General features: G+C 36.8%; 1 protein-coding gene across 2 annotated transcripts; it reads right to left on the reverse strand.

The window, feature by feature from the left end:
- Positions 1-28: 28 nt before the first annotated feature.
- Positions 29-14,235, reverse strand: LOC105202753 (retrovirus-related Pol polyprotein from transposon TNT 1-94). Of its 2 annotated transcripts, none has more exons than XM_039453049.1 (5): positions 14,036-14,235; positions 13,523-13,719; positions 11,105-13,438; positions 212-403; positions 29-135 (listed from the first exon to the last, which is right to left on the reverse strand). In XM_039453049.1, the coding sequence occupies exons 1-3, from the start codon at positions 14,124-14,126 to the stop codon at positions 11,186-11,188; spliced, it is 2,541 nt and encodes an 846-aa protein (XP_039308983.1). In that variant the 5' UTR covers positions 14,127-14,235; the 3' UTR covers positions 29-135; positions 212-403; positions 11,105-11,185. The 2 variants fall into 2 exon arrangements, with proteins under 2 accessions (XP_039308983.1, XP_039308982.1); XM_039453048.1 differs by having other exon boundaries at positions 11,060-13,438.
- Between the last annotated feature and the right edge of the window lie 1,854 nt (positions 14,236-16,089).

Genomic DNA, 16,089 nt, shown 5'->3' on the forward strand with positions numbered 1-16,089 from the left:
GCTTATCCATTTCTTGTTGAATTAATTCTTTTTGCCTTTTATCTTGATGCTCTAACATTGAATTCAAGGTAGTATTTTGCAATGTGAACCATTTCTCTGTACAGTTTTGTAAAGCAGTCTTGTAACTTTCTCTTCCTAAAAAGCAAAATAAATATTATTTGTTACACATATAATCTATTATTAAAAATTCAAATAAAAAATATATGTTCACCAGATTTTTGTTTTGTTTTTCTTCTTTTTTTTGCTGGTTCTTCATTTTCTTCAAGATTAACTTCAACTGGCAAAATATAGTCAGTACTATTACTACTGTGAGCCTTATCATTACCATCAGAACTTCCATTATTATCAGCACCACCATTATCATTATCAATATTATCATGTTCATTTTTAATTACGTTGCTAACTAAGGTTAAAAAATTTTTTTAATTTTAATTATGATTGTCTTCATTAATAATTGTACGTTCTAAACAATAATATAAAGAGATAGGTCAATAAACTAACAATTAAAAGGATGAACAATATATCATAATTTCATCACACAATATAGAATTATAATAAAAAGTTGTCTTTACTAAGTTACTTTCAGCCTCATAAGAATAATTTATAAAATATAACCTTGAATATAATATAAATATCAAAATATTGAAAATCGAGTTCTTATATATATATATATATAATTGCAATATTAGTGAAATGTTTTATTTAATGATGTCATACCTTGAAACAATTTGATAATGTTGTGATCCTTAAAATTAAAATCAAATCTTTATTTAGATTTTAAATTAAGAACATACATGTGTGGCAACTATGTATTTAACATATTGTTAAATCCTTTCAATTATTAATTTATTTATTGACCTATCTCTCTGCACCATTTCTTAATTAAATTTATAAAAATTAGATTTTAATAAATATCTATATATTATTTACTATTACCATTCCCACACAACACGAAGTCGACTATGAGCCGACATTAAGCTGACTATAAAAGGCAAGAGTTGACTTTTAAGTCAATCTGTCAGTCGACTGTGAGTCGACTGATAGTAGACGAATGTCCCAAAAGTAGTTGACTGTCAGTCCGACTTTTCAAGTTGACAATATGTTGACAATATGTTGACAATGTGTTAACAATATGTTGACAATGTGTTGACAATATGTTGACAATGTGTTGACTCTAAAATGACAATATGTTGACAATAAGTTGACTCTAAAATGACAATAAGTTGACTGTCAGTCGATTACTACTAGCCAAGCTAACGAAAATTGACAGGTTAGCGAATACTCAGCTATTGGGTGGTTTACGTCCCACCTTTTTGACTTATTGGACATTGATAAGTACAAGATATAGTTATCAGTGTTCAATGAGTTTAAAAAGTGAGACGTAAACCATCCAACAGCTGAATATTCGGCAACTTGTCAATTTTGGTTAGTTGGAAATTTATAATAAACTTTAGTTTTTAGAGTAGCACAATAAATACGTTTAAAGAATTAATGCGTTTAAATAAATAATTATCCAAAGATCGTTTAACTCGTGTGTAAATTTTTAACTTGTCACAATAATAATTTTATATAAACTTTTCAAAATTTTCCATTTTTAGTTTTAATGTGATTTATTGTGCTACATATATGTATATAAGGATAGGAATAAATAAATCATATATAAACTTTATTAATAAAATTACATATATTATTTTATCTTGTATATATTATTATATATTTTATCTCTCAATCGCCTTGTAGAGCGAGAGAACATGAACAATTTGTCCTCGTTATTACGAGTAGAATGACGCATCTATTATTAATTAATAAAATTTATTTTTTTGAGAGCGATCTAATTCTATCGCTGGCTCGTCGCACCCATTCTTTCATATATCCTTCCACTTCGGCCATTGTCGTATTTATTGAAATCATAATTGCTTCTAGAAAAAGATGATAAAATAATGGAACGGTTAAATGCGAAATGAATAAAACAAATAAAAAGTATATTGTGTAAATATGAATAAAGTAAATGAATATATGTACCGATAATAACGTCTGAAATTTTAGTTTTCTTTAATGCTAATCTGTTTTTTTGACCTGTCCACGTATAAATTTGGGCCAATTCATCTGTAATTGTTTGAGACATGACATTTCGCACTGTCTTACTGACAGTATCTCCGCCAATATTTGACATTTTTTTTACCTATAATACAATAAATATATTTTGAATATTAAAAAAAAACAAAGATATATATTTCTTATAGTGTGCTTTGAAGCTGGATTTTCCAATTTAGCTTTTTATATAATACTAAAATTTATAAAAGAAGAATGCCTAATTATTCAATTATGAAACATAAATTACAATAGTTAAAATAACTAAAAGATCATACTAGTTTTGCTTTTATTATTATAGTTTTGTTATATTTTTATATTATTGTAATTTTGTTTTATATTTCATATATTTTAGTGATATTTTATGTTGATATATCTTTATAAAAGATTTAAATTTATAAATTATAATAGACTTACGAATTGTCGTTGAACGTCATTCTGCATCAATTGCTCGTTGAAATGATTCAATTCCTGTATTGTAGTAAGAGGAAAATCTGGTAACAAGTTATTGTTATTTTGTTCGACTGGATCGGCTTTATCACCTCCTTTATTTTCCAGCAGATTAATGATGCCGTTGAGCTTATGCTTTATTTTTGCATTTATTTGTAAAAATTTTAGTCGGCATGCATCTGAAGGACAAAATAATTTCTTTATTAATAAACAGAACGCAATTCTATAATATAAAAATAGCAGTGAAGTAAAAGCAATAGAACTTACCACATGAGGCACAAATGTAATAAAAGATCTGTAACATATATAAATTCACAGTAAAAAAAATACAAATAAATAGATATAAAAATATATTAATCTTTTATAAAATCTGTTTGCGCAATCAATTTCTAAAAACTATTTGGGCAAAACTATAACGTTGACGAATTATTTTATGTTTAACAACTATATTTGCAAAATTAAATTTAGAAATTGTTCAATAATTGAAAAAAATATATTTTAATTACATTATACATATTTATATTGTATTATATATACTTTTTTATAAAATAATATAGAAAAACATAATAAAGATTAATGATTCTAATGTATAACAAGTAAAAAATAAAAAAAGAAGCAAAAAAGTATAGTAAACAGAGTACAATTAAAATGAGTTTCTATATTTATAAATTTATAATTATACAAAGATAAAAGTTGAGATTAAAATTAAATTACGTTTTGCAAGTATTGTGCAATGTACTTTTCTTTTAAAAAAACATGATAAAGGAAATAATTAAATATATGATAAAGAAAAAAATTACCTTACCTTAAAGATTGTACTTTCCGTATAACAGAAAATAGAAGAGTCAATAAATGTGAGCGTATAAGATATAAGTCCTTCGCATCCAACCAGAAATAGAGTATAAATGTAAGCGCAGATGATATAATACAAGTCTTTCGCATCCAATCGAAACAATACCATGAGGCACAAATGTGATAAAAGATCTGTAACATATATAAATTCACAGTAAAAGAAATACAAATAAATAGATATAAAAATATATTAATCTTTTATAAAATCTGTTTGCGCAATCAATTTCTAAAAACTATTTGGGCAAAACTATAACGTTGACGAATTATTTATGTATAACAAGTATATTTGCAAAATTAAATTGAGAAATTGTTTGATAATTGAAGAAAGCATTTTCAATTACATTATACATATTTATATTGTAACCAGAAAATCAGTAAAAACAAAATGAACCGATTGCAATTGAAAAAGAGTATAAGAAACTTTATACTATAAATCTTAACTTCTTAATATTGGTATCTTTTATATAATGTTATGTTTTGGACTTGGTTAGGCTGAGTGAAGGTGTGCGAATGCGTGGTGAGTGCCGGTGTGTGATTAGAAGCGAAATAGCGTATATTAGGATAGAGACAGGTGTAAGGAGGCGAGAATTAGCGAGGTAGTGAGGTAAGAAGATAGGGGAATTGGAGGAGAAGATAGGTGGAGAGAATTGGCGGAGAAAAAGGCGGATTAAGGCGAGGACAGAAAGTGGAGGTTATGGTAGGCAAGGATATGGCGGGATTAAGTAAGGACGAGAAGACCGGTAAGGTAGGGAAGCAGCTTAAACTGACTACGGTCGGTAAAGGTGAAGGTAAAGAAGGAGGAATGAGAGTGACTTTCAAGCTCTCGGAAGAGAGGGAAAAAGGAGAGCGAGAAGATTTAATTAAGGTAATGATGGAGGAATTAAAAATACTGAAAGGCGATAGGAAAGTATATAAAGAGGAGATGAAAAAATTTAAGGAAATAGTTAAAGAATGTGAGGAAAAGATAGGAAGGCTTGAGGAAAGAATAGAAGAAATGGAAAGGAACTGGAAGGAAGAAAAGGAGAAAGATTTGACAAGCGTGGAGGAGGGAGGAGAGCAGGAAGACAGGAGAAGCGTTGGAAGCGTGTGGAGCCTGAGGAGCAGTTGGGCCAGTAGGGCAAGTTTAGATTCTAGGTGTAGCGGTCTAAGCGAGAGAGAGATAGGTAGTCTTAGGAAATGGGCAGCGGAAAGAGACTGGGAGGATAGGAAACTTAATATTATTATAAAAGGTGTAAACATGCCCGAGTCAGTGAAGAAAGACAGGTTAGAAAGAAGGAAGTGGGCAGAAGAATTGATAAAAGAAAAAATAGAAGTAACTTGTAAGGTAACGAGCTGTAGAGTAAGTGGACCCGTGATAATCGCAAAATTGGAGAACGAGGAAAAGAAAAAGGAAGTAATGATTAATAAGTCGAAGTTAAAGCTAAAAGGAGAAAGGATATTTTTGGAGAACGACATGAGCTGGGAACAGAGAAGAACGCAGGAGAGGATAAAAAGTTGGTGGAAAGAGCAGAAAGAGAAAGGAGTTCAAGTAAAAATAGGATTTGGCAGAGTGAAAATAGGAGATATATGGAGACCATGGGAAGAGATAGAGAGGGAGGAGGAAAGGAGAGAGAATAGAGAAGCAGGGAACAGAGGAGTGGAGAATCAGAATTTCAGCTAAGCCGAGAAGAGGAAGGGAGAAGAGAGGAGGGAGTAGTAATAAATAGGAGGAACAGGAGGAAATGCCTATTTTGGAACGTGGCCGGAATAGGAAACAAAGATAAAGAATTTTGGAAATATGTGAGAGAATTTGAAATAGTCAGTATGTGTGAGACCTGGATAGAAGAGAGTGGATGGGAGCGCTTGAAAGATAGGATGCCTGAATCACATGAATGGATTTGTAGTTTTGCAAGGAAGGAAAAAAACAAAGGAAGGGCGAGAGGAGGATTTATAATAGGCAAGAGGAAAGAAAATGTAGGAGAAAGGAATAGGATAACGATAATAAAAGAGAAGGAGGGAATGGTGATGACTGAGATAGCTTGGGAGAAGGAGAAACAGAGAATTATTTCAGTATACGGGGCACAAGGAGGAAAGGACTTGAAAGAGAAGTTAGAGGAACTTATAGGAGAAGAGGAGGAAGGAAATTTAATAATAGGAGGAGACTTTAATGTAAGGATAGGAGAACTAGGAGGTAAGGACATAGGAGGAGGAGAGAGACACAGTAAAGATAAAGTAATAGGTAATGGAGGGAAAAAAATAGTAGAGTGGATAACGGAAAAAGGTTGGTTTATCTTAAATGGGACAATGGAAGGTGACTGGGATGGTGAGTTTACATACGTAGGAGTAAGAGGATGTACGGTTATAGATTATGTAGTTGTAAGCGAAGATGTAAGAGATAGAATTTGTAAGTTTAGAGTAGGGGACAGAGTGGACTCGGACCACATGCCTTTGGAGATGGAGTTCAGCGGGGGAGAAGAAGAAATGGATCCAGAACAAGAACGAGAACAAGAGGAAGAGGATGAAGTAAAAATAGAAACGATTTTATGGGATGAGGAGGCGAAGGTGATGTACGCAGAAAGGACGGAGGAATTGTGTAACATGGAAGAGCTGGAAGAAAAGGAATCGGACACATTAGAAGAAGAATGGGAAAAGATAAAGAAGATTGTAAAGGAAGCAATGGTGAAGAAAAGAATAAAGAGAAGGAAGAAAGAGCTGGGTCATAAAGATTGGTGGGACAGAAGCTGCACCAGAAAGAAGAGAGAGGTAAAAAGAATCTACAAGAAATGGAGGAAAGGACGAATAGGAAAAGACAGATATATGAAGGAGAAAAGAAATCTGAAAGAACTGCTAGAGAAGAAACAAAAGGAGAAGAGGAGAAAGGAAGAGGAGGAACTGAGAAGGATGAAAAATGAAGCAGACGTGTGGAAATATATAAATAGGAAGAGAGGGAGGAGAACAACGTCGGACAACAAGATAGGAAAAGAAGAATGGAGAAAGCACTTCATGGACCTGCTTGACGGTTCGGAGCTAGGCCTGATGGAGAGGAGAGGAAGGAGGGAGGAGAAACAGCAGCAGGAACAGGAAGAAGAGGAGGAAGAAATAGTGGAGGCAGAAATAATTAAAGCAGTAGGCAAAATGAAAATCAAGAAAGCGGCAGGTATTGATGGGATTCCGGCAGAGGCATGGAAGTACGCGGGCAAAGAACTTTGGAAAAGGCTGGTGAAGATAATGAAACGGATTTGGTATACAGGAGAGATACCAAACGATTGGAGAATGAGCATAATTATGCCGTTATATAAAAGAGGAGAGAAGGAGAAGGCCAGCAACTACAGAGGTATCTCTATTCTTTGCTCGGCGTATAAAATCTATGCGGAAATTATCAGGAACAGACTGGAGACGGAGGTGGAAGAACTAGGTCTGATTCCGGCGAGTCAGGCGGGTTTTAGAAGAGGGAGGTCGACCATGGACAATATCTTCGTTCTCAGTCACTTGATGCAGAGGGAGAAAGGAAGAGGAGGAAGGAATGAAAAGGTATACATGCTCTTCGCGGATCTGAAAGCGGCCTTCGACAGAGTAAATAGAGAGGAACTATGGAAAGTGCTGAGGAGTATGGGTATAAAGGAGCAGCTGATAGGAAGGATCGAAAAAGTATATGAAGTGACCCAGGCGGTGGTAAGAACGAGACTAGGTAACACGGAAAGTTTTGCAACAGGAAAAGGCGTTAGACAAGGATGTGTGATGAGTCCGCTCTTGTTCAATTTGTATACAGCAGAATTAGAGCAGGTATTAAGGAACAGGGGGATAGGGGGTATAGCAATAGGTAAGACTAGGATATGGGAATTGGCGTACGCAGATGACATAGTGCTGATAGCAAGGAATAGAGAAGCTCTACTAGATATGATGTGCACGCTCAAACATTTCTTGGTGGATAGGAAATTGGAATTGTGTCCAGAGAAAACGAAGATAATGGTCTTTAATAGGAAAAAAAAGAAAAAATAGAAAAATGGAAATGGGGGAAAGAAGGAATCGAGGAAGTACAAGCGTTTAAATATTTAGGGTTCGTATTAAATAACAGGGGTAGTTTTAAGGAACATATAAAAGAGTTATGTGGTAAAGGTAGAATAGCAGTAAGGAAAGTATGGGGATTAGGAGAGAGAATTTGTAGAAACGATATGAAGAGGAGATGGATATTGTTCACATACCTGGTGCAAAGTGTGATGGCGTATGGGGTGGAAATCTGGGGATGGACAGAGATCGAGAAATTAGAAAAAATAATGATGGATTACGTCAGGTGGATGTTTGGGCTAGATTTTTGTACACCAAGATATATCATCTCAAGAGAGCTGCTAATGGACAAATTAAGAGTAGGATGGGGGATCAGAGCGAGGAGATATGAGAATAGAATTAAAATAGGGAGAGCTGGAGAAATAGTTAAGGAGTGTTGGAAGGAAAAAGAGCAGAACAACTGGAGCGACATATATGGGATAGAAAGAGAAAGATATTACAACAGGAATGGCTGGGGAACAGAAGCGAAAGAGGTAAAAGAAGAAGTGGGAGACGATTTGGAAAAGGACTTAATTGACAGGGAAAGAGATATTCAGAGGCAATGGGAGAACGAAAAAATTAAAGCGGCAAGATACAATAGGAGATATAAGAAAATAGGGCTAGATGCGAAGTTGTCGAATTACTTAGAATGTAGGAGTATAGAGGATCTAAGCAGAGGAGAGGAAATAAGAGCCAAGATAAAAGTAAGATGTGGTAATCTAGAACAAGCGAATAAATATTGGCTAGAAGAAAGGCAGCGACTATGTATATTCTGCGAGGAAGACTGGGACTGTCTGGATCATTATGTCAGGGATTGCGTGAAAACAAGCGTATGGTTTGCGGATTTAGGAGATGATAAAGATAGAGTGATAGAACAGATATGCGAGGAACACATGGACAGGCGGAAAGGAGAAATATTGAAGAAGCTATGGAAAGAGAGGGAAAGAGAATTGAAAAGAAGAAAGGAAGAAAGCAAGGAGAGGGAGAAAAACACAAAGAATAGTACCGAAATAGTAGAATAGGACAGAAGGATTTAGACAGAAGAATTAGGTAATAACGGTAATATAAGGTAATTGTGTAACAATTGTATAAAGGAAAATGTAAAAATGAAAATGTAAAGAGGCTGTGATCTCTAGTCATAGAATTAGCAATGGAAAAGGCGAGAATAGGTATAAGTAATACAAAAAGCAATAGATTAACGAAGTAGGGAGGGCGTAGAATATAAGATATAGAGAAAATTTTGAGAGGCTGTGGTAAAGATAGATAGAAAAGTAAGAGCAGAATTAGTTTTAAGTTAAGAACTGTACAAGCGGAATGTAATGGAAGGATGAGTGAGAATAGATTCTATGTAAACCAAGTCCACTTCTCGGCTGAAATGTAAGCTTGAAGTTAATAAATTATTATTATTATTATTATTATTATGTTATGTTTTACTGTCCCGGGGTCGATTGTGTATTTTTGAAGAAGAGTGAAAATGTAAAAAATGAGCAGTATTGATTGGTGATATCGTTAGATCTAAGAGTCTATACCATGCAATCAGTGCTCCACTTTTCACATTTTCACTCCTTCAAAAATACACAATCGACCCCCTGAAAGAGTAATCCTTTAATTCCTTTAATTTTTAAGTAATTAATAAAACATTACATATAATTACATCTTTACTTGAACATGACCACGTTTCTTGAACATAACCTCTGTGATTTTAGGTCTTAAAAGATACTCGCGAAAGGCTCTCGTGCTTAGTGGCTAAATCTAGTACGAAAAATCGTAGCGTGTACCATCTATCATTTATATCTTTTCGCTTTGTCGAAAAGATATAAATAACTTAAAAGAGTATAAGATCTTTTGTCGTAAAAAGATCAGAGTTTTTGTCGACTTTGAGTCATATTTCAGTCGACTATTTATTAACCATTTGTCGACTTTCAAAAATCGACAAATAGTCAACAAATAGTCAATTGCTGTCGAGTTATAGTCGACTGTTGAAAGTCGCCTTTAAGTCAACTGAGAAAAGTCGGCTACCAGTCGACTAACAGTCACGCGTGTTGTGTGGGTTATTACTTACTATTATCATTAATGTTGGAAATAGCAGTATCGATTCCTGAATTACATGAGCTTGCTGCTGCATTTGGTCTGCAGCCATATAATATTTCCATTTCATCATAGAATAGACAACGTGTAGTTGCAGCTCCACTAACATTATTATCTCTGTAGGAGAATAGATATCGGACAAGGATCGAGGGATCGAAGATCGATTGTTATCGGTCGATAATCGTAATGACCTTATATGTTGTCGGAATTTGGAAGAGCGCGAGCGAGCGGGAGTCCGTTGTGAGTCGCGAGCCGAGACAGTGCTCCGTGTCAGAGACAGAGTGTATAAGGACAGAGTAAGAGATAAACAGAGACAGAGTGCGGAAATTCAGAGTTAGCCACGAGTTCGTTTTTTCCTTTTACGTGAACTTTTGCAAGAGACGATTGATATTATTAATTCGACTGAAGCGACAAGATTCGCTCTATACGTATATGTAACTATTTAAATCGCGTATTTGATTAAATTGCGACATTATTAATAACAACTACCTTTAATCATTATATTTATTTCTATTTTATCCTTCTTAAAATCATATTATCCTACATCTCTTTTGCATTTAAAGTATGCAAGTTTTAAATTTTTTAATTTTAGCTTCATCTGCTCTGCAGTTTTATTGTAACCTCTTTGTTCCATTTCTGGAACAAGTAGCCGGAAAATTTCAACATGTTTATGTCTTTTTCCATCCATTATTGATAATATTTGTTTTTCCATGCATAATTCTAAAAAAACACGCGTCTCCTCTTCTCCCCAATTTAGTCCTTTTTTACACATTATGTTAATTATCGCAGATTTATTCTCACAAGACGAAGACATTATTAACTATTAACTGAATAAAACTTGAGAAAACCTAAATCGCCTATTACTTAATACGGAAATGTTTACACCGTTACATGTGTGCTGAAAGTGCGTACTATTTTGATACGATACGTCTGTTTGATTCGTATCGTACCAGACTATACGTCACCGTTTACACCATCGAATTAAATTAATTTAGTACGAATATAGTACTTAGTACGCGTATCAAACACCCGGTGTAAACTAGGTCACTGATAATTATATCTTGTACTTATCAATGTCCAATAAGTCAAAAAAGTGGGACGTAAACCACCCAATAGCTGAGTATTCGCTAACCTGTCAATTTTCGTTAGCTTGGCTAGTAATAGTCGACTGACAGTCAACTTATTGTCATTTTAGAGTCAACTTATTGTCAACATATTGTCATTTTAGAGTCAACACATTGTCAACATATTGTCAACACATTGTCAACATATTGTCAACATATTGTTAACACATTGTCAACATATTGTCAACTTGAAAAGTCGAACTGACAGTCAACTACTTTTGGGACATTCGTCTACTATCAGTCGACTCACAGTCGACTGACAGATTGACTTAAAAGTCAACTCTTGCCTTTTATAGTCAGCTTAAAGTCGGCTCATAATCGACTTCGTGTTGTGTGGGATATGTGTAAAGTTGAATAAAGGCGCAGATTGCAGCAGATTGCAGTGATTTAGGATTAAATGAAAGACAACATATATTCTTGAGCGAACGTACATGAATCAGAGAGTAGAGAGAGTTCATAAAGCGATTAGAATTTACCGATGGCCGACAGCGCCCAATCATGAGAACTGACTTAAGCGCCATTCATCCCAACACCCCTTCTCGCGTTGGCAGTTTGAATTACTTGACTCCCAACTGATTAACTAGTTCCTGGAATCGTTCCTTGGCTAACGGTTTCGTTAGTAGGTCAGCTACCATTGCCTCCGTTGGACAGTAACATACGTCTATGATTTTCTTTTCCCTCAGGTCTCGTATTTTGTGATGACAGATGTCAATATGCTTGGTGCGTGCTCCGCACCGATCCGACTCGATTAAACGAATACATCCCTGGTTGTCTTCATTGATTTTTGTTGGACCTTTTCTTGGAATGTTCATGTCTTTTAATAATTGTCTAAACCAAAGCACTTCCTTACTTGCGTGTGATGCCGCAATATACTCGGCTTCCGTTGATGACGTGGCTACCGATGTTTGTTTACGACTTGACCAAGCCACCGTTCCCTTTCCTAGGCAAAAGACGTATCCGCTAGTCGACTTCCTGTCAGTCTTGTCTCCGGCCCAATCAGAGTCCACGAAACACTCCAATTCCATTGTATCTGTTGAAGACAACTGCAAACTTTTATTTATTGTGAATGCTAGATATCGCATCACTCGTTTGACTGCTTCCCAGTCTCGTTTCGTAGGTTTTTCAACTCGTCGACATAGAATGCCAACAGCCGTGGCAATGTCCGGTCTGGACACCGTAGCAATATACAGTAATGATCCGATGGCTTTCCTGTATTTATTATTATTTGGTATTTTTGCGCTATCATCTGATCTAGAATTTAGAAAGTTTGTTTCCATTGGTGTAGCCGCGGGTTTTGGCTCCAATAGTCCATATTCTTCCAATATTTTAGTGATCTTCCCTTTCTGGTTAAGTAAGGATGATCCGTCTGCCTGGCGCTTTATTTGAACTCCAAGATAATGGTTAACATCTCCTAAATCCTTGATGTCAAAGTATTCTTGAAGATCTCTGCTCACTTCTTCAGTTATCTTTGTAGATGTGCCGGCTACCAGAAGATCATCAACGTAAAGTAGTACGTAAGTCGTAGTTCCGTTTCTCTCTTTTCTAGTATATAGACAGTGTTCTGCCTTTCCTGGTCTAAAACCTATCTGAACCAGTGCTTCTGTAGCCCTTTTGTTCCAAGCTCGTGCCGACTGTTTGAGGCCATAAAGGCTCTTTCGTAGTCTCAGAACTTTAGATTCTTGCCCACTCTTTTGAAAACCTGGTGGTTGCTCCAAAAATATTTCCTCTTCAAGTTGTCCATTTAAATACGCGCTCTTCACGTCTAAATGACGCACGTGTAGCCCCTTCTGAGCTGCTATACAAAGTAAAACACGAATAGTTTCATGTTTAACCACAGGCGCGAATGTCTCATAATAATCTTCTCCGTAGGCTTGAGAAAACCCTCTAGCTACTAAGCGAGCCTTGTGTGTATAAATTCTACCTTCACCATTTAACTTGGCTTTAAAAACCCACTTACATGTGGTTACCTTCTTCCCTGGTGGAAGATCAGTCAGCTCCCAGATTTGATGATCGTTTAGTGATTTAATTTCTTCTTCGGCAGCCTTGATCCATAGCTCTCGTTCTCTTGAAGGTAGTTCTAGCATCTCATGCCACGATTTTGGTTCCTGAACTGAATTTTCTTGCACTTTGTATGTTAATCTCTGTAGTGGTACTCCCTTCGTTGTTCGTTGTGATACTCGTCTTTGACATACCTGCGGCGTAGTATCGTCAGGTGTCTCATAATTCTCATCATCTATCTCTTCCTCAGATTCTTCTTCTGATTCTGAACTTTCACAAACTTCATTTTGTTCTGACATTTCATATTCGATAGTTTTTGGTGGCCTTGCTATGTCGCTGCTTGCCCCTTCTTCTTGTAATGCTTGATGATGTCCTGGCTGCTTATCTTCGTGCTCTATAATTCTCACAGAACGAGCTATCCATACCCGATTTGTTTTAAGATTCAAAATTCTATAACCTTTGGTATTTCCATCGTAACCGACCAAAACTCCTTCTTCGGCTTTATCATGCCACTTCCTGCGTTTTTGCCTGGGGACCATGGAGTAGACTTTTGATCCGAATACTCTAATATGACTGAGATCCGGTTTTTCACCTATAAACAACTCGACAGGTGTTTTATCAATACTACGACTCGTCATCCGATTTTGTAGATACGCCGCTGTTAAAACCGCCTCTCCCCAGAAACGATTATCTAAGCAAGCATCTAATAGCATGCACTTTGCGGACTCTGTTAGCGACCTATTTTTCCTCTCTGCCACGCCATTTTGTTGTGGCGTGTATACCACTGTGAGTTGATGCTGTATCCCTTCTTTCTACAAAAAATCTGTTAATTCAGATGAAATGTATTCCTTGCCGTTATCTGTGCGTAAAGCAATCGGTTTTCTACCGAACCTTACCGACATTTCAGCAATATATTCCTTTATGAGACCGGGAACCTCCGCTTTCGATTTCAATAAGCGTATTACGGTAAAACGAGAATAGTCGTCGATTAAAGTAAGGAAATATCGGTTACCACTTGGCGTAGCCGTCGGCATCGGTCCACACAAGTCCGAATGAATCAACCTCATTGGTCCTTTTTCTCTTCGTTTGCTTTCTAAAAACTTCGTTTCAGCTTAGAGTCCTATATAAAGAGAGAAGCGACATCGAACCCCCACCACAACCTTCAGTACCCAATTGAGTCCTCTACCGCCATTTTGGGACCGCTCTAACGTCATCAAACACCATTCGTATCATTCTGCAAACAGCTGTGGTCACAATATAGCTGCTCACTTAGCCAATCAAGTATCAATCAGATTACCAATCAGAGCTTCGGACATCAATGTCGCTTCTCTCTTTATATAGGACTCTATTTCAGCTAACTTCCCTATTATGCAATGTTCACAGACCATCTCTTCGGAGCACGCAGTTACCTTGATTCCTGTTGCCAATTCTTCTTTTACTAGACGTCTTATTGCTTTTGGATCCCTGTGACCTAAACGACGGTGCCACCGATGGATGCATGTTGCTACGTTTGCGACTCTTGCCGAAACTTCTGTCTCCGCTGTCTGTAGTCGGAATAGATTTCCGTTGCTTTCTACTTTAGCTACAACTCGTTGTCCTTGATAAATGATGCAAGCGTTTACCTTGAATATTACTCGATGTCCATATTCAATTATCCTCTGCACTGAAAGCAATCCTCCATCAAGTTGCGGAATATACAGTACATTTTTAAGATCTATCATTTGCACATTGTTATCTGAAACTCTACATGGTAAACGACCTTCTCCAATTCCTGCTGCCTTGACTGGCGAACCATCGGCAAGGTAAATCTTTACGTTAGTATCCTCAATTTTTGTGAAAAAGGATTGGTCATTCGTCATGTGACTCGTTGCACCTGAGTCAATATGCCATACTCCTGTAGTTGCTATTCGGACCTCTTCACGTACATTGAACGTAACCTGATTGCTCTGGGCACCAAACTTGGCTGTCTCTGTCGATTTTTCTTGTTCTTTGCTCGCATTCTTCTGCTGTTGCTGTGATTTCTTGTAAAACCTGCAATCCGTTCTGATATGGCCTGGTTTACTACAAAAGAAACACGTCCGCATCTCTTTATTATCTTTCTTGAAATTTCGTTTGCCTTTCTCGCTTTTATTAAAACTGCTACGATCGCTATTACTTCCCTTATTAGAAACTGCAACTACCGACTGAAGAGCTACTTCCGACTTTTTCTCGCTTGACTCACCGCTTTCCGTACGTCTCTGATACTCGTCCAGCATTTTTCCAGTTACGTACTCAATCGTTAGGTCCGCCTCGTCTCTCCCTTCAAGTGCTGTAACTAGACCTGAGTACAGTCGTGTTCATTATAGTTGCGACACTTTTTCTTAGATGCGTCTCTGAACACGCAACTATAACAAGAGCTAAGAACATGATTGGTTTTTACTTGTGGATCCAACCAATTACGTTCGCCGCTCGATGAGCAAGACTACATTCCAAAAACTATCGAAGAAAAAGTGTCGCAACTATAATGAACACGACTGTACGTTTCTGGCAGACTCACCAATAAAACTGCGACGATTTCCTCGTCTTCGAGAGGCTTTCCTGAACCACGCAGTAGTCCAACTACTTCCATGATCGCGTCGATGTGGCTGCTCATAGGTCCATCTCGGTAGTGAATGCTGTACAATTTTCTTCGGAGATATAAACGGCTACCAAAAGTCGAACGCTCGTACTTCTTAGATAACGCTTGCCATATGTCGAAAGCGTTTTCGAGATGCGCAAAATGTATTAACTGATTATCTTCTACGCTTAGCGTTATGCACGCCATGGCCTTGTTGTTGCGCTTTTTCCATGCTTCGTCGGGCTGCGCGGGCTTAGGTTCACTGACGACGTCCCACAATTCGTCTCGTGTCAGTATTGCCCGTACTTTAGTTTTCCAAAACACGTCATTTCCTCCATTTAACAGAGGGATATGGAATTTTACATTATCCTGTGCCATCTTGGAGGTTAGCTTGGCACTGTTTTTGCGATCGTACAACTCTTTTATTACGGTTAACCCTGTGTTACTATTATTGTTTCCTTACCAATGACTGGGCCCATAACCTGATGGGATATGTGTAAGGTTGAATAAAGGCGCAGATTGCAGTGATTTAGGATTAAATGAAAGACAACATATATTCTTGAGCGAACGTACATGAATCAGAGAGTAGAGAGAGTTCATAAAGCGATTAGAATTTACCGATGGCCGACAGCGCCCAATCATGAGAACTGACTTAAGCGCCATCCATCCCAACAGTTATTATTGAAATGCGAACGCTACTTACTTGCTAATGATCTTATATAGTTTCCCCGGGCGGATCCCGATAGCGCACAGGACTGATAGCACACCATCACTCTCAGCGATCGATGTTTATAGAGATTTTCCGTTGATTAGATTAGATAAGTCAAGATTGGTTGATAGACTATAGCACCGTGCGCTATCGGATCT

The sequence above is a fragment of the Solenopsis invicta genome, chromosome 8 (genome assembly GCF_016802725.1).
Source record: "Solenopsis invicta isolate M01_SB chromosome 8, UNIL_Sinv_3.0, whole genome shotgun sequence".
Classification (NCBI taxonomy): Eukaryota; Metazoa; Arthropoda; class Insecta; order Hymenoptera; family Formicidae; genus Solenopsis; species Solenopsis invicta.